Source organism: Pygocentrus nattereri, chromosome 22 (assembly GCF_015220715.1).
Source record: "Pygocentrus nattereri isolate fPygNat1 chromosome 22, fPygNat1.pri, whole genome shotgun sequence".
NCBI classification, from domain to species: domain Eukaryota; kingdom Metazoa; phylum Chordata; class Actinopteri; order Characiformes; family Serrasalmidae; genus Pygocentrus; species Pygocentrus nattereri.
The window spans coordinates 3,945,544-3,964,218 of record NC_051232.1 but is presented as its reverse complement, the minus strand read 5'-3'; the positions used below and the strand labels follow the sequence as shown (position 1 = coordinate 3,964,218).

The window sequence follows — 18,675 nt, the reverse complement described above, 5'->3', positions numbered from 1 at the left end:
TAACCCCCACCCAGACACCCCCCCACCCCCAACCATGAGAGATCAAGAGCAGCAACATCAGCCACTCAAAAACAGGAAACCCACAATGAGGCCCTGCAGCTCAGAGCACATCAGACCACTGTTCACTGACGGTCTTTACTGACTGACCTCACATCTGCTCTGTGCTGCTCAGATACAACTTTCAGGCCTGCTTGAAGAGGAGAAACTGACCTGGGATCTGTTTAAATGTGTCTCATGTTCTTTTGATCTCCGTGTGAGTAAGCAGCATGTGAGTGATCATTCTGCTGCTATTAAACCTGAAGCAACATTGTTATTTTTAATAAAATCTCAGTGACAATAATGAGACTGCTGGGTTAATACCGAACCTCAGAAGGTAGTTTGTTTACTGCACCACAGACACACACATCATGGAGGCATCTGTGACTGGTGAACTCTACATACAGCTCAGGTACTGTGATGGCTTGTTTACCTTTTTCAGGCAGCTGTTTATGACGGCCTACCCCTGAATCTCAATTAGAATAGAATGAACTGGGAACAATAACCTCTATCATTATCCAGACTATTTATATATTATCCAACTCTAATAAATGTAACATGGGCGCGTTGGGGTTTTGGCCAACGCCTCCTTACTACACTTACACTCACTCCAACACACACCTGCTCAGTTTAGACTGGAATGGAAACAGAGCTGTTGATGGCCACATCAGTTAAATACATAAGGGTGAAGATTCACTTCCCTCCACCATATAAGCTCGCTCAGATACTCAGAGCTCTGCAGCATCAAAGTTTATACATGCAGATACAGGAAACCCACAGAGAGACCCTGCAGATCAGGCCATTTCAGAACCCTCCACACTGATTACCTTAACTAACTGATCTCTGATCTGCTGACACTTCTCTGTTCTTAACATTGAGACTGACTTTTAACCAGTAACTCTCACACAGTCAGTCTAAATGTTCAAGTGTTCAGTTTCACACCTTGAGAACAAGAGGTTGGAAATTACTGATGTCACTGATCTGCTAATTTGGATTATTTTACTAATAATAATAAAAAACACTTCCACAGAACCTCACACAGAAAACTCCAACCTAAATATATCAACGTTTTCAGTATCTATGGAGACTGTTGTTATCTGCCTTTATTACAGCTTCTGTTCTTTTCAGGAGACTCACTTTCAGTTTCTCCAAGAAATCTGGAGGGATACATTTTCCCATCTCCAAGGCGTGGAAGTTGGTTGCAAGTAATCCTAAACCAGTCGCTCCAAATTTGACTGGAAATTAAGTAAACGGTGGTCTCTGAGTTCAGTGCTATATGTGCTATACTTCATTGGGTTTAGCTAGTTTGACAGTTAGCTCTTCCAACCAGATGATGGACCAGATGTGTTAAAGTAAGGAAAACTCAAGCACTTCCAGGACTTCTGTTGTGCACTTAGAGGCCTAAACATGTGTAGTCTGACTGAAAGATGTGCTCATAACTTATTTAGTCTGGTTTCAATCTTCTTTACTTTATTGGACATTGCTTGACTGTTAGCCTAAACCAACACGCCCAGTCAAAGAACTGAGAGAGTGGAAAAATGAGGTTGATCACACGTCTAAATCAAAGACCACTGTCTTAAGAAGTGACCAGTCAGGAAGCATGTGATCAGTTTGCACGTCTCTCATTGGTGGGCTGTCTGAACACGTCTAACCGCTATGCTGAGACGGAATCGACAACAGAAAGGTTCCATTGACGTGGACCAATCAGATCTCAGGCACAGACATCCGCTTCAAAGACTCTCACCATTGTCAGCCCCCAGCTTCAGTCTCTGAGATGGAGAGATCAAGAGCTGTGCTCCTCACTCTAATGTGTAAGTAAACTTTCTTCATCTCATCGTGGACTTTGTGACGCTCTAGTGCCATCAGAACTTATTAGTTACTGAGATATTTGTTTAATCTGGTGTTTGATTTTGTGTTCCAGGTGTTTTGATCTCCAGCATCTCTGGAATAGTTGTGGAGATGAGAGTCAAACCAGGAGACGATGTCACCATCTACTGTGACTGTGCTCGACAGAGTGGATTTAAAATAGTATGGGTGATAAAACCCTCAGACGAGCATCAACCTCCTCTCTTTCATTTAACTGAGGACTCGACACTTCCACATTACTCTCATGTTTGGAACAAGTCCAAGTTGACATAGGATCTGCTGGTGAAGAACATCACTGGATCAGAACTTGGCTTGTACTACTGCGCTCTACATGAGACCAAGTTTTCTAGAAATGAGATGGGAGAAAGAGTAAAAGAGGATCTTTATCTTGATGGGAACAGAACCACTTTCCTCTCTTTCCAGGGTAAGTTTAGTCATTTTGACCTTCTGATTCTTGTGATCTGGTCTTTGTGCAAAATTTAAAGCCATGAAACATCAAGAACGTTGTGTTCAGAGTAAAACTTCACCTAGGACGGCAAATAATGAAGGTGAAGTTCTGCTGACTCATTGAATCCAGTTCTATTGTCTTATTTATTTCAGACACAACGGTTCCTTGTGCCAATCTCTCCGAAACCCCCTCCACCCCTCCTGTATCAGACTGTAGTGTCTGCTGGAAGCTGCTGGTCAGTGTGTGTCCTGTGTGTGTTCTCCTCTCCTCAGTGGTCTCCTCCATCTGTGTGTACTGCATCTGCACCACCAGAACTAAAGGTACGTTGACTCTCTCTGACAGGGAGTAATATCTAATATCAAGAAATTTTGTTCATATTTGTAAGTGAATCAAAGTCAACTCAGCGAATGAACGAAGAACGGCAGAATGTTTCTAAATCACTGCACATCTTAATAAATAATGAGGATGATGTCGTGTCCCTCCCAACCATAACAGCTGATCATGAAGCAGACCAGCAAAGGAATATCAGCATGAGAAAACATGATGAGGTATGAGACGTAAACAAATTCTATAATCATATAGCAATTTAAATACAGTTGACTCAAAACAGTTCATTTATTTGATGGATGTACTTTATATATTAATTGTCTTAAGCAAAAATATCTTCAAAATAACTGCAGGTTGGAAACGATGTTTGCTACGCTTCACTGGACGTCCCAAGTGGTCATAAGAAACGGCTGAAGACGAGGACAGTTGAAAGCTCTGATTTCTGCACATATTCTCAGGTTAAAATTTGAGAAAATGTAGAACTTCTGAGGAGTACGCTGGACGATCAGGAGGTCCAAGAATGAAGGTACCTCAGTCATGAAGTTTGGAGCTGACTTAGTTTTAATAGAGTGAGATGAGCGAGTTGATTGTTTTGAATTTGTCTAGATAAAGTCAGTTCTTGATGATCTATCTACTTTACTGAATGTGATTGATTGATTACATCCCAAGTTTTTTGGCTTATTGGCTTCCTCAGGGATTTCATCCTTTGTTGTGTTCCTCTGTCTTTTCTTTCAGTTAGTAGATTTTTAACGATTTAATGTTCTTGATTTTTAAAAAACTAACCATCGTAACTGTTGAGCGATAGCCATGTCTTTCCAGGGTATTACAAATGTATTTCAAACAAAGACAAATTGCTTATTTTTGGACTTTTTGTCTTCACATGCTGACGATGACTTTGAGAGGATGTTCTCATATTTCACTGAAGTTTAATAAAGTTGAATTGAATCCTAGTGATCAACGCTGAATGAAGTGTGAGTCACTTACACTGAACACTTACGGCATTTGGCTTACGCTCCTATCCAGAGCAACTTACAATGTGATTACTGTTACACAGGAAGGTGAAGGTTGTGTTAGGAGTCTTGCCCAAGGACTCTTATTGATATAGTGTAGGGTGTTTACCCAGGTGGGGGATTGAACCCCAGTCTACAGCGTAGAAGGCAGAGGTGTTACCCACTACACTAACCAACCACTAGTCATATGCTAGCTTTAGTGTACACTCCTTGGGGAAAAACGAGGGTAAATCATGTTCTTTGAAAGTTTCCAAGTAGATAGTGAATAATTGATAGCAGTTGAGGAACAATAAACCTTAGAATCAATATGACAATAACTTGCCTAGAGGATAAGGGGATAAACCATCAATGACAGAGCAGCTCCTCAAGCCAACCAACAGCTAGTGAGCAAGTCTGGCTCCTCTTGACCACACGAGAAACTCCTGAAGTTCTGTGTGCAGTACTGACGTCTTCATATCACCATCAGGAACGACTTCTACCTGCTGCACTGATAACATTTTAACATCCATCACCTGGCAAACTCACAGTGGTTCATCTCCCCTTGATCTTTACAGTGGGTGCTGGAAGGCAACACTTGCCCAACATCTTATTCACCAATGGGTACATCATGGGTATGATGTTCTTTGGGATTCCTCAGACATGCTAGATGATTGCCTATGTAGTAGATTGCCAGAGGGTTCTGCTCAGCCCACCGGTATGACAATCACTTCACGCATAGCTCTTAAAGGTTGATGGATTGGTAATGAAGCTAGCAGGAGTTTCAGCACTGTGGACAGGGACTGGCTCTTAGAGCTGATTTAGCTTTTGTGCTTTTCTCAAACCCAAAGTAACTCACAGAAAGAGTGAGGGAGCTCTGTGCGTCTTTACCTGTTTATGACTTGGGCTGAGTACTAGATCATTTGGAGGCTACAGGAGTGAGTCATTTAAAGAAGTAGACTCTGGATGCTTACTGACCAGCCTTCAGCTTACTTTCCTAGTTAGAACTGAGAGAAAACTGCAGCTGGTTGTATTTTAGCAGTGTATTTCTAATCGTGTTCACAAGAAACTTCCACAGATAAAGAGCGTATTGGCTGTTTAAGCAGGTGTGAAAATGTGTGGTTGATCAGGGTGGAATCAAATAAACAGTGATGTGTGCTGCTCCTCCCCCACACTGAGAGTTAGAGAGACGCACTAAAACAGGAAACCCACAATGAGACCCTGCAGCTCAGGCAGATCAGAGGGTCTTTACTGACTGATCTCATATCTGTCAATACAACTTTCAGGCCTGTTTAAAGTGGAGAAACCGACTTGGGATTTGATTTACAAGTTTACTCTAAAGTTAAAGTTCAGTTCAATTAATTTTTTCATCTACACACATACAGTGTGAAACAACATTAGAGAGAGAAAGAAAAACACTTACACTGGTGAAATCAATCATTTGGAGACCACACAGGTCTAGTGGTAGCTGGAAACGAATAAATCAATGAGCAGAGAAGCAAAAGCAACAACTTGGAGCTCCAAATCCCCTCAGGAGCCTCTACTGTGATAATAATCCATGAGCTGTATGAATGACAGGGAAAGCAAAAGGCTACGAACATGTAGGAACCTTGGCCTGTGCATGGGATATACACTCATTTTAACATGCAGCCACTGCTGCTCTCTTATACTTCCAGAAATACAAATCACAAACTTGCAGTAACTGGTAGGAAACCAAAAATACCATTTACACGTAAAAAGTCAGTATATTTCTATTTTATATTATTAGCCATGGGGCAACTTTGACCATCTGAGAAGTCTCTAAAATACAGTAAAGTACACTTACACCCATGTGCAGATCACTTTATCTGATGAACAGTGCAGTTAACCCCCACCCAGACACCCCCCCACCCCCAACCATGAGAGATCAAGAGCAGCAACATCAGCCACTCTAAAACAGGAAACCCACAATGAGGCCCTGCAGCTCAGAGCACATCAGACCACTGTTCACTGACTGTCTTTACTGACTGACCTCACATCTGCTCTGTGCTGCTCAGATACAACTTTCAGGCCTGCTTGAAGAGGAGAAACTGACCTGGGATCTGTTTAAACGTGTCTCATGTTCTTTTGATCTCCGTGTGAGTAAGCAGCATGTGAGTGATCATTCTGCTGCTATTAAACCTGAAGCAACATTGTTATTTTTAATAAAATCTCGGTGACAATAATGAAACTGCTGGGTTAATACCGAACCTCAGAAGGTAGTTTGTTTACTGCACCACAGACACACACATCATGGAGGCATCTGTGACTGGTGAACTCTACATACAGCTCAGGCACTGTGATGGCTTGTTTACCTTTTTCAGGCAGCTGTTTATGACGGCCTACCCCTGAATCTCAATTAGAACAGAATGAACTGGGAACAATAACCTCCATCATTATCCAGACTATTTATACACTGCTCAAAAAAATAAAGGGAACACTTAAACAACACAATATAACTCCAAGTAAATCAAACTTCTGTGAAATCAAACTGTCCACTTAGGAAGCAACACTGATTGACAATCAATTTCACAGCTGTTGTGGAAATGGAACAGACAACAGGTGGAAATTATTGGCAATTAGCAAGACACACTCAATAAAGGAGTGGTTCTGCAGGTGGGACCACGGACCACTTCTCAGTACCTTTCTGCTTTCTGGCTGATGTTTTGGTCACTTTTGAATGTTGGTGGTGCTTTCACACTCATGGTAGCATGAGACGGACTCTACAACCCACACGAGTGGCTCAGGTAGTGCAGCTCATCCAGGATGGCACATCAATGCGAGCTGTGGCAAGAAGGTTTGCAGTGTCTGTCAGCGTAGTGTCCAGAGGCTGGAGGCGCTACCAGGAGACAAGCCAGTACACCAGGAGACATGGAGGAGGCCGTAGGAGGGCAACAACCCAGCAGCAGGACCACTACATCTGTCTTTGTGCAAGGAGGAACAGGAGGAGCACTGCCAGAGCCCTGCAAAATGACCTCCAGCAGGACACAAATGTGCATGTGTCTGCACAAATGGTTAGAAACCGACTCCATGAGGATGGTATGAGGGCCCGACGTCCACAGATGGGGGTTGTGCCCACAGCCCAACACCGTGCAGGACGCTTGGCATTTGCCAGAGAACACCAGGATTGGCAAATTCGCCACTGCCGCCCTGTGCTCTTCACAGACGAAAGCAAGTTCAGACTGAGCACATGTGACAGATGTGACAGAGTCTGGAGACGCCGTGGAGAGCGATCTGCTGCCTGCAACATCCTTCAGCATGACCGGTTTGGCAGTGGGTCAGTAATGGTGTGGGGTGGCATTTCTTTGGAAGGCCGCACAGCCCTCCATGTGCTTGCCAGAGGTAGCCTGACTGCCATTAGGTACCGAGATGAGATCCTCAGACCCCTTCTGAGACCATATGCTGGTGCGGTTGGCCCTGGGTTCTTCCTAATGCAGGACAATGCTAGACCTCATGTGGCTGGAGTGTGTCAGCAGTTCCTGCAAGATGAAAGCATTGAAGCTATGGACTGGCCCGTCCGTTCCCCAGACCAGAATCCGATTGAGCACATCTGGGACATCATGTCTCGCTCCATCCACCAATGCCACGTTGCACCACAGACTGTCCAGGAGCTGGCGGATGCTTTAGTCCAGGTCTGGGAGGAGATCCCTCAGGAGACCATCCGCCACCTCATCAGGAGCATGCCCAGGCGTTGTAGGGAGGTCATACAGGGACGTGGAGGCCACACAAAATACTGAGCCTCATTTTGACTTGTTTTAAGGACATTACATCAAAGTTGGATCAGCCTGTCGTGTGTTTTTCCACTTTAATTTTGTGTGGGACTCCATTAGTTAATACATTTGATTTCCATTGATGATTTTTATGATTTTGTTGTCAGCACATTCAACTTTGTACAGAACAAAGTATTCAATGAGATTATTTCATTCATTCAGATCTAGGATGTGTTATTTGAGGGTTCCCTTTTTTTTTGAGCAGTGTACATTATCCAACTCTAATAAATGTAACGATGGGCGCGTTGGTGTTTTGGCCAACGCCTCCTTACTACACTTACACTCACTCCAACACACACCTGCTCAGTTTAGACTGGAATGGAAACAGAGCTGTTGATGGCCACATCAGATAAACACATAAGGGTGAAGATTCACTTCCCTCCACCATATGAGCTCGCTCAGATACTCAGAGCTCTGCAGCATCAAAGTTTATACATGCAGATACAGGAAACCCACAGAGAGACCCTGCAGATCAGGCCATTTCAGACCCCTCCACACTGATTACCTTAACTAACTGATCTCTGATCTGCTGACACTTCTCTGTTCTTAACATTGAGACTGACTTTTAACCAGTAACTCTCACACAGTCAGTGTAAAATGTTCAAGTGTTCAGTTTCACACCTTGAGAACAAGAGGTTGGAAATTACTGATATCACTGATCTGCTAATTTGGATTATTTTACTACTACTAATAATAAAAAACACTTCCACAGAACCTCACACAGAAAACTCCAACCTAAATATATCAACGTTTTCAGTATCTATGGAGACTGTTATCTGCCTTTATTACAGCTTCTGTTCTTTTCAGGAGACTCACTTTCAGTTTCTCCAAGAAATCTGGAGGGATACATTTTCCCACCTCCAAGGCGTGGAAGTTGGTTGCAAGTAATCCTAAACCAGTCGCTCCAAATTTGACTGGAAATTCAATAAACGGTGGTCTCTGAGTTCAGTGCTATATGTGCTATACTTCATTGGGTTTAGCTAGTTTGACAGTTAGCTCTTCCAGCCAGATGATGGACCAGATGTGTTAAAGTAAGGAAAACTCAAGCACTTCCAGGACTTCTGTTGTGCACTTAGAGGCCTAAACATGTGTAGTCTGACTGAAAGATGTGCTCATCATTTATTTAGTCTGGTTTCAATCTTCTTTACTTTATTGGACATTGCTTGACTGTTAGCCTAAACCAAAACGCCCAGTCAAAGAAATGAGAGAGTGGAAAAATGAGGTTGATCACACGTCTAAATCAAAGACCACTGTCTTAAGAAGTGACCAGTCAGGAAGCATGTGATCAGTTTGCACGTCTCTCATTGGTGGGCTGTCTGAACACGTCTAACCGCTATGCTGAGACGGAATCGACAACAGAAAGGTTCCATTGACGTGGACCAATCAGATCTCAGGCACAGACATCCGCTTCAAAGACTCTCACCATTGTCAGCCCCCAGCTTCAGTCTCTGAGATGGAGAGATCAAGAGCTGTGCTCATCACTCTAATGTGTAAGTAAACTTTGTTCATCTCATCGTGGACTTTGTGACGTTCTAGTGCCATCAGAACTTATTAGTTACTGAGATATTTGTTTAATCTGGTGTTTGATTTTGTGTTCCAGGTGTTTTGATCTCCAGCATCTCTGGAATAGTTGTGGAGATGAGAGTCAAACCAGGAGACGATGTCACCATCTACTGTGACTGTGCTCGGCAGAGTGGATTTAAAATAGTATGGGTGATAAAACCCTCACACGAGCATCAACCTCCTCTCTTTCATTTAACTGAGCACTCGACACTTCCACATTACTCTCATGTTTGGAACAAGTCCAAGTTGACATACGATCTGTTGGTGAAGAACATCACTGGATCAGAACTTGGCTTGTACTACTGCGCTCTACATGAGACCAAGTTTTCTAGAAATAAGAATGGAGAAAGAGTAAAAGAGGATATTTATCATGATGGGAACAGAACCACTTTCCTCTCTTTCCAGGGTGAGTTGAGTCATTCTGACCTTCTGATTCTTGTGACCTGGTCTTTGTGCAAAATTTAAAGCCATGAAACATCAAGAACGTTGTGTTCAGAGTAAAACTTCACCTAGGACAGCAAATAATGAAGGTTAAGTTCTGCTGACTCATTGAATCCAGTTCTATTTTCTTAATTATTTCAGACACAACGGTTCCTTCTGCCAATCTCTCCGAAACCCCCTCCACCCCTCCTGTATCAGACTGTAGTGTCTGCTGGAAGCTGCTGGTCAGTGTGTGTCCTGTGTGTGTTCTTCTCTTATCAGTGGTCTCCTCCATCTGTGTGTACTGCATCTGCACCACCAGAACTAAAGGTACGTTGACTCTCTCTGACAGGGAGTAATATCTAATATCAAGAATGTTTGTTCATATTTGTAAGTGAATCAAAGTCAACTCTGCGAATGAACGAAGAACGGCAGAATGTTTCTAAATCACTGCACATCTTAATAAATAATGAGGATGATGTCGTGTCCCTCCCAACCATAACAGCTGATCATGAAGCAGACCAGCAAAGGAATATCAGCATGAGAAAACATGATGAGGTATGAGACGTAAACAAAGCACCTTTCATATTAAACTGCTATCTAAGTTCAGTCGACTCAAAACAGTTCATTTATTTCATGGATCTAGTCTGAAGCACAGATATCTTTAAAATAACTGCAGGTTGGAGAAGATGTTTGCTCTGCTTTATTGGACGTCCCGAGTGGTGCTGGAAAATGCCTGAAGAAGAGGACAGCCGAAAGATTTGATTCGTGCACATATTCTCAGGTTCAATTTGAGAAAATGTAGAACTTCTGAGGAGTACACTGGACGATCAGGAGGTCCAAGAATGAAGGTACCTCAGTCAGCAGTGTTGGAGTTGATTTAGATTCTGTAAGACCAGGGAGTCAGATTGTTTTAAATTTCTCTAGATAAAGCTCATTCTTGAAGATCTGGCCTAAACTGAATGACTTATTTGCTGACATCTCAGGTTATAATAGCTGCAGTGCATTTATTAAGGGCTCTATTTCAAAATAACATCATTATATGTACCTTAATGATTGTAGAGACATTCCAGGTTGGCTCCTCCAATGATCTCATCCTCTGTTGTGTTTTTCTTGTGTTCCTTTCTCTTTTCTTTTAGTTACTAGCTTTTATAATGTTTATTGTTCTTGAATTAAAGAAAAAAAAGACAGTTCTAACTATTGAGCGATGGCCATGTCTTTCCAGGGTATTACAAAATGTATTTTAGACGAAGACAAACTGCTTATTTTTCACTGTTTTGACTTAACCTTCTTTAAGAGAGAATGTTCTTGCGTTTCACTGAAATTGAATAAAGTTTATTGGAATCCTGGTCATGAATGCTCAACAGCTGCTGATCAAGTCTGGCTCTTCTTGACCAAATGAGAGACTCCTGGTTGTCTGTATGTCTTCTTCCTGCTGTACTGATGACATTTTACATTCATCACCTAGCAAACTGACACTGGTTCAGCTCCCCTTGATATCAACAGTGGGTTCTATCAGGTAAAGGTGATGAACTTTGGGCGTCACCTTGGGCATTGGTGTACCTTGATAATTGCATATGTAGTAGATTGCAAGAGGGTTCTGCACAGCCTTGGTGGGTCTGATGAGAATCCCTTCACTCCCAGCTTTTCTAAGAGCCTGTATGTGTAGTGAAGCTAGCAGGAGTTTCAGCACTGTGGACAGGGACCGACTCTTAGAGCTGGTTTTCCTTTTGTGTTTTTAATGAACACAATCATAAAAACAGCTCACAGAAAGGGTGAGGGAGCTCTGCAAACCTTTGGGTGTCCATGACGAGTTAAATCCTAGATTGTTTAGGGGACTAGAAGTAAGAAGCTTGCAAAGAATCAGACGCTGAATGATTACTGGTCTATCTTCAGGTTACTTAGTCACAATTGATAGCAAACTGCAGCTGGTTGTCTTTCAGCAGTGTGTTCACAAGAAACGTCCACACATAAAAGGAACGCATTGGCTGCTTGAGCAGGTAGAAGAATGTGTTGTTGGTGTTTATGAAACCAGATAAGCGTTGATGTGTGCTGCTCCTCCCCCACACCGGGAGTTAGAGAGACGCGCTCAAACAGGAAACCCACAATGAGACCCTGCAGCTCAGGACACATCAGAGTGTCTTTACTGACTGATCTCACATCTGATCTGCTTAGTGTAGACAACTTTCAGGCCTGGTTCAAGTGGAGAAACTGCCTGACAAGTTTAACACAAGCTTCCAGGTTCAGTCTAAAGTTAAAGTTCAGGTTCATGAAGAAACTGAAAAAGGCTAAAAGAGTTTAATTGCCACTTTCACTGCACCACAAACAGACTCACAGTCATGGAACCATCTGTGGTTAACGACGGCCACAAGCAGAGGCTCCTTTCAGTGCAGGCGCAAGCTACAGCACATCGAGACACATACATACTCACACGTGACAGATACACACTGACATTCTCCCGCCCCTTTCCACCACACACATCAGGCAAATGAAGGCTTTTTTACTATTGGCAGGTCTTTGTCAGGCAGGTTTCTTGGACCAAGTCTAAACATATTTAAATATATAGACTGAACTCTGTCATTTGTGATCGTATCTTTATACGTCATCATATAAAGATGAGTCTAATAGTGATAAACAGGTCTGATTTCTGGCTCATGCATCCGGTCACAGTCTCAAACCCAGATGCTCAGTTTAGACGGTGACAGTTGCTGAGTGTAAGATCTGATGAAGACGTGTCTGAGAGCTCAACAGCAACAGTTCAAACACTCAGAAACAGGAAACCCACAATGAGGCCCTGCAGCTCAGACCACATCAGGTCACTGCACACTGACCGACTGATCTCACTGACCGGATTATACTTAGTTCATGGCCTGTTTTAAGAGATCAAACATTCAATCACACTCAGCCTGAGCGAAACATTTCACTGATGGCATTGACTTTCTAGGCAGTATCATTAGGTGGTCACAGAATCCTTTCAAGCACCGTTTATTTGTACAATGTAAAGCACTGGTGTATAACTGTAGACCTGGAAGGCTGGATTCCTGAATAGTGTATCAGTTTACCTGATTTGAAACATCATCATCTCATTTGATGGGCTGGGCATTGATCATCTTCTGCGCTCTTGTTTGCTTTATTGGATATGCTACACTCAAAAGCAAAGGGCTCAAATATTTTTGAACGCATGATGCCGTAATATAACCGCCATGCCTGCACGAAACCTTTTTGGTGCCCTGAAGTACCTTTAAATTTACATAATGTAAAGTTTCTAAGAAGAACTTTTCAACGGGCATATGACGTTTACAACGCGTGAAGGCTCCTTAAACCCTTAAACGGTTCTTCACGCTTCTCTTAGGGAACCAAAGGTGGTGGCGGTGCTCAAACTCCGCTTTGTGGCTGCTTATTTTTTGAGCGTGTTAGTCACAGGAAATTGATAAAAAAAAATGAATATAGAGAAAAATCACATCCTCTAAAGGGGCCAGTCAGGAAGCATGTGTCTCGCACTGGTGGGTGGTCTTAATGCAAGGCAAACCACTACGCTGTACACAAAGCTAGAACTGCTCCACTGATCAGACTTCAGCACAGACATCTGCTTCACCTCATTACCAGTGACCCAGCATGAGTCTCTGAGGTGGAGATCAAGACTCCTTCTTACATGTAGGTAAATTTTCACATCTGCTCATTTTCCTCTAACAGCCAGCTTTCCTTTCATCTTGCCGCATGCCTTTATTCAGGTATACAGAGAAATAGCACTACTAGCAGGGCTTTCTGTATAAGACCACACACGAGACTGTTTTGGAACAGTGCGTCAGATCTGCTTGTCCTTCTGGTGTAAAGTGTGACTGATGTGTTTTGTTATCCAGGATCTCCAGAACAGAAGTGAAGACAGGAGTCCGATACAGAGGCAGTGCCACTGTTTGGATGATTGGTTTAAAACCAGTATGGTCATCCTTGTCCTGCTGAGTACCAACCTTCGTCTTAGTTCTTGACTGCTGGATCCTATGTTGGTAGTAATTGATCCAAGTGGACAGAAGCTGTTCAGCACTTCATGTTCACCACCAATGCTGTTAGTGATCTTTTCTGTTGGTATAACCTTTTCTGTCTTCATTATGAGCTGAAGTCATTATGGTCTTGGCTCTTTGAACTGTCTGTGCCATTACTGTGGCTTGTTGATCAGTGTAGAAGGTTCTTATTAGAACAATGAGATTGTATGCATGGGGCTCAAAACAAACTACTTATCCTGCAGGTCTTTTTGCTTTCATAGGCAGTTTGGACCTTGGCAGTCAGTGATAGAACTGAGGGGCCAACAAGTTTTCCATGATATGCAGCTAGACATTTCTACTTCACTATAACAGAACCTACAGAGCAGGGTAGCTTTTTCATCTAACCAGGTTGTGAGACAAGCATGTTTGGGACTGTTTCAGGTATATCGAGAATAGTTGGCCTAGGAGCGTGTAAGTGTTTTTATTGAACAGACACTAAACAGTTAAAAATGACAAAATTAGAGGTCCAGGTTTAACAGCATAAAACATAATGGGTAGGCCAAACATGCACAGGTTGCCTACTCTTCTCCCAAACTACCCATTTTAAACCAAGGATGAGTTGTTGGTAGGGGAAAACAGTTAATGTGCAAGGACCCAGGACCACTGGAGTAGTGAGTAGAACCTCCTCTTGGGCTGTGGAAGGTCTGATTAACTCAATCAATCAAGGGTTAGTCATTTGAGAATCTGATGGCACAGCTTCTGTTTTCAGGATAAGCATGGCAACACAATCCAGAAATCGCAATGGTGCTGTCTCTACAAGTGTAGCCTGAGTGATGCTCCCCAAGAATCTAGATCTACACTCCTGCACTGTTTCATCCTCCAGAACTTCAGGAGGTAGAGTATGAGTAGAGTTGGTAGCAGAATCTACACAACATGTAGACTGTCATTTGGTGCTCTTGTTGACTTCTTGATGAAGGAGCACTAAAGTGGAGACTTAGACCTGGCAAAAGTGGAACAAAAGACATCAGGTAACACTGTTGATCTTGATGCAGCAAATGCTAGATAAGAAATAATGAACGCCTAAAGAGCTCAAGCAGTGGAGGCCACTGCGGCTGAAAGAACTTCAGTGGTTGAATTGAAGCAAAAGTGACAAACACTACCAGAGGAACCATAGACATCACAGGAATTGAGGCAGAAACCTCAATAAAGTCTACCATGTTTTCCGCAATGGAAGTTGCTGGGCGACCATCAGTCACTGTGGGTACTGGTTTTGTTACAGAAAGAGGATCCCAGAGCAGAAGAAATCAGAAAAATCTCCTGACTTTGAACTGAACTGAACTGGACTGAACCGAACCGAACCAAACCAATCTTATTGCATCCATGATACACACTGCAAACATGGTTCTCTCTCACTGAAGTCAGCCAAAGATAGAAAAATGTTGGCATTGCAGTGACAGGGCAAAGCCAGGGCTGGAGTGGACTGCACTGGAATAATATGGAATAAAATGGAATAATATGGACCTTCCTATGGTAGAACTCCAAGACAATGAGTAAATGTGGTTGTTTAAATCAAGGGTACCCAACAGCAGTACTGGAGGGCCAGTATGCAGCATAGTCTGGTCATTTTTACACATAATCCAGCGCACCTGTTGATCACCATGATTAGTGGGTGTGTTTAAGAGAGGAAGCTGCCCAATTGTTCTGGTTGTGCATGCTTGTTTAAATGATAACTATCCTGTACAGTTCCTCTCCTCCCATCTCCACTAAATACTCTGCAGTCAACTGACACCAGCAGTGCTAAACAGGAAACCCACAATGAGGCCTTTCAGCAGTGTCTGAAATGGGGAGATCACGAGCCGTTCTTACTGCCCTAGTGTGAAGGTAAGCTGTTCATTTTCAGGTTGTTCATTTTCATCCTCTAGCTTTCCTTGTGACACATTGCTGCTATTTAAGACTCTGTAAATGAATGTTCGCTCTACAGGTTTCTTTGTTCGTTTAAAGGTTGGACTGATATGTGGCCGGTGAATTTGTCTCCAGGGTCTCTGGAGCAGAAGTGGAAATGAGTCAAACTAGGAGACAATGCCACTCTCTGAGCATACCTGGAATACCTGGAGTAGATTTAGTACAGTTTGGTAAAGAAACTGCCTCCTCTTATTATATCAGGTGATGTTTTGATGAGTGATGCTGTTCCACGTTACTCTTCAACAACACTCATGCTGGTGAAGAACATCGCTATAACAGACTTGTGCCTGCACTAAGGCACTGCTACACAAGAAAAAGATTTCTGGAAAATTGGAGATGGTTTCATGTGGATATTTATTATTATGGACACAACTCTCTTTATTTGGTAAGATCAGCTATTCAGGCCTTCTGGTTGTTTTGGCGACTGCTAAAACTTCTGTAGAATGTTCAAGCATTCATTTCTTAATGTAAAACCCTTTTCATGTCTTTATATATAACTATTAACAGAGGAAATGATACAGTATTTTCATTAGTTGTTTACGTTCTGTCACTACCTCTTAGTTCTACTCAGTTAATTAATGCAAATTCACTTATGTATTGATATAGAACTGTTCCATGTGCTGATCTCCCCCAAATCACTCCAGTGTGTGTCCAGTGGCTGAGCGTCGAATGTGGGACAGAGAAGCCGGTCTGGCTGAACCAGCGGGCTAAGTAGCTGATGAGGCTCACCTGTGCCTTGTTTCTGCCAGAGGCATCTCTTCCTTCAGTAGGTGGCAGAGCCCCGAGAGAGAAGGAGACTGTGAAGGCGAACCAAACCGAGCCAAGCCAAGCCGACTGAGCCAAGCCGAGCCGACTGAGCCAAGCTGAAGAGAGAGGGGACTGAAAAGTCCCCCGTGATCCGTACCTTATTTAGGCTGAAAAGCCAAGCGTTTATTTTCTTGACAATTAAAGAAAGCTCTCCACCTTCACCCCCTATCCCCTGCGTCTTTCTCCACCCACCGATAAGAACTGTTACAGGGTGTTACAGCACGATATTGATGCCAACAGTGTCCATCCTATATATTTGTTGCTGTCAGTGCTTTCATGACCTGCTTGTCCATGCAGTGGATTTCAGGGAGGTTGTGTGCAGCCCAACTCTATGGCAATCATTTCCCCACTCAGACAGATCAAACCTTCATGTGGCTCCTTCCTACAACTTTGATGTGCAACTGCAACTGCAGTGTAAATCACCAAGTCCACTCAAACACAGATACTCTCCCATTACTCAGAAAGCACAACAGAAAGCACTACCACTGTCTGCCACCAATAGATGCCACTTTGGGTCAAAGGAAGTTGATTAGCATTGTTTAGATTTACGGGTCCCATTTACCCCATAGTGGAATTTGGGAATGAGAACGTCCTGGTTGCAGTCATGGTGATCATATAAACCTCCCACACATCCAAAGTGAGCAGTAATGAGTGAACATCATTTTCCAAAGATAAAAAATAGTGGGAATAGACTCAGAATGGTATCTTTGGTTACTGATCATTGGTTTATTCCTGAATACTACAGTATAAAGTATAAAATCTAGTAAAATGAAGCAGATCAGTGCTCGTGTTAGTGCACACCATCACAAGCATAAATGCTCAGGTTAGACTGTGATGGAAACACGGCTGCTGATTGTAACATCAGATAAACAAAGACGTGTGAAGAACCACCCCCACACGCACAACCTTGAGCCTCGCAGCTCTCCAGCATCAAAGTTCAGATGTGCTTGAACAGGAAACGCCTGTCAGGCCCCGCAGCTCAGGCCACATTAGAAACCTACACTTATAAATGATCTCTGATGTATCTCTAATGTAAATAGCTTTCCTTAATTATGGGGCTGTTCTTTAGGGTTTGTATCTATCCTAGAGTCAGTTTATGGCTTTAAATGATCAAACAGTTGTACTCACAGTGAGATTGGAGAGCTGCATATGTTACAGATAACAGTTTAATATATTACACTGGTGCAGAGTTGTAGTCCTAGAGACTTGGTGTCTTCAGTAGTCGAGGTCTGCACTCCTACTGATTCCTGCAGGAATAATTTTCAGTGTTCTGCATGGGAGCGGGTGGGAGTCCAGGAAAACACCAAAAATAACCATCCTGTGGTTTAATTCTTGCTTTGTTTTTACTGAGAATAAAAGGCTTTTGGTGATGTTACTTCACAGTGAGCCTGATGACTATACCTGCTGTGTTATTTCAGCAGAGAATAATGTATTTGTGAATACACCATGTCATACACTGGTTGTCAGTACACCTTGACGGAACTGTGCGGGTGGGAGCGGGACAAAATGGTTCAATTGTGGAAGGGAGTGGGACAAATGATTCCGATTTTCATATGCAGACCTCTATTGGGTAGTTTAGTGATATGCCTGTTTTAATTAAGGATGACCCAACCCAATCTAGAGGACCAAAATCTGAGCTTCTCTAGGGATATTGTAATGAACTGAGTACAGCTGTTCAAAGCCTGGAACAACTGCTTTATCACATGTGCCAAATGTCCCTGACAGCCCATTCAAAGTCAAATTATAGGAGAAGTCTACTTAGCCTATGTCACAGCAATATGAAATCGCTGTGTTTACATGACACTACAATATAGTTATGTTAATGGACACCACTGCTCATAAAATGAACCTGCTAGCTACATTTTCAGGGAGGTCAAATTGGTCGCAAGTCATTATAAATTGGACACTTTTAAAAATTCAGGCCACTCCACTTTTATTTAAAATAGCTCATTTGAGGGGCTTGAATTGTTGAGCTAGCTGCATTAGAATAGGGGGCACAGCTAACTCAAGCTGTCCTACGCCTGTGGTTTAGAGCTAAACATGTGTGGCATACACCACACCAAATCTTCACACACCAAAATATAAGACCGCCTTCTTAAAAAGACCAACCAGGAAACAAAGTTAATTTCCACTTCTCTCATTGGCGGCTTATTTGACAACCTGTGCCGGGAAACGCAATTAAAAATAGAAATGTTCCACTGACGTGGACCAATCAGACCTCAGCACAGACATCCGCTTCAAAGTCCCTCACCATCGTCATCCACCCAGCACCAGTCTCTGAGATGGAGAGATCAAGAGCTGTTCTCCTCACTCTCATGTGTAAGTAAACTAAACTCTCACCTGTTTGGATCTCTGTAGTGTAACATGTGGTTCTTGCATAGCTTCATATATAATGAGGCAGGTTTGTTGTATGTGTGTCATTTTGTATCTGAACTAAAGTTTGTGTGTTTTAGGTGTTTTGTTCTCCAGGATCTCTGGAGCTGAAGTGAAGA

General features: G+C 42.8%; 1 protein-coding gene and 2 long non-coding RNA genes across 4 annotated transcripts; all 3 read left to right on the top strand.

Moving 5' to 3' along the window:
- The first annotated feature begins 1,468 nt into the window (after positions 1 to 1,468).
- Positions 1,469 to 2,907, top strand: LOC119262067. The gene is made up of 4 exons (XR_005129388.1): positions 1,469 to 1,847; positions 1,958 to 2,326; positions 2,503 to 2,670; positions 2,846 to 2,907. It is a non-coding gene; the product is annotated as an uncharacterized LOC119262067 (long non-coding RNA).
- Positions 2,908 to 8,391: 5,484 nt separating this feature from the next.
- On the top strand, positions 8,392 to 10,783 carry LOC108416819. The gene is made up of 4 exons (XM_037533016.1): positions 8,392 to 8,941; positions 9,052 to 9,420; positions 9,597 to 9,764; positions 9,940 to 10,783. Exons 1-4 carry the CDS (start codon positions 8,905 to 8,907, stop codon positions 9,996 to 9,998), a joined length of 633 nt encoding a protein of 210 aa, XP_037388913.1. The 5' UTR covers positions 8,392 to 8,904; the 3' UTR covers positions 9,999 to 10,783.
- A 3,979-nt stretch (positions 10,784 to 14,762) lies between these two features.
- LOC108439027 lies at positions 14,763 to 16,344 on the top strand. Of its 2 annotated transcripts, none has more exons than XR_001858738.2 (3): positions 14,763 to 15,295; positions 15,452 to 15,761; positions 15,983 to 16,344. It is a non-coding gene; the product is annotated as an uncharacterized LOC108439027 (long non-coding RNA). The 2 variants fall into 2 exon arrangements; XR_001858739.2 differs by having other exon boundaries at positions 15,396 to 15,761.
- The last annotated feature ends 2,331 nt before the right edge of the window (positions 16,345 to 18,675 follow it).